Source organism: Eimeria mitis, genomic scaffold (assembly GCF_000499745.2).
Source record: "Eimeria mitis Houghton genomic scaffold, Emh_scaff2076, whole genome shotgun sequence".
In the NCBI taxonomy this organism is placed as follows: Eukaryota; Apicomplexa; class Conoidasida; order Eucoccidiorida; family Eimeriidae; genus Eimeria; species Eimeria mitis.
In genome coordinates, this window is record NW_013570399.1 from 4,390 (window position 1) to 4,767 (window position 378).

Genomic DNA, 378 nt, shown 5'->3' on the forward strand with positions numbered 1-378 from the left:
TGTGCTTGTGGTGCTGGCTGTGCATCCCCTGAGTCTCCTTTGCTGCTGCAGCTGCTGCTGCAGCTGCAGCTGCTGCTGCAGCTGCTGATGGAGCTGCTGCTGCAGCAACCGGCATTCTCCACTACCCCCCATAACTACCTGCTGCTGCTTCTTGCTGCCTTTACGGCCTTGACGACGAGACTTCTGCTGCTGCTGCTGCTGCTGCTGCTCACTACGAGGCCATGCTGCTGCTGCAAGCAGCATACTGTCACCGCTGCTGCCTGCTGCTGCTGCTGCTGCTGCTGCTGCTGCAGGCCCAGCCAAAAAGGCAGCACATGAAGGCATCGTTACAGCAGTGCCTTGTCCTGCAGCAGCAGCAGCAGCAGCAGCAGCAGCAGC

The 378-nt window shown here is 60.6% G+C and overlaps 1 protein-coding gene across 1 annotated transcript in view; it reads right to left on the minus strand.

The window, feature by feature from the left end:
• The window catches only part of EMH_0048270 (uncharacterized protein), a gene marked incomplete at both ends in the record, with an annotated part of 792 nt that extends 549 nt beyond the window's left edge, over positions 1 to 243 (minus strand). Inside the window, one exon of the mRNA XM_013496384.1 lies at positions 1 to 243. Coding sequence (XP_013351838.1) covers positions 1 to 243 — 243 coding nt within the window.
• Positions 244 to 378: the final 135 nt, after the last annotated feature.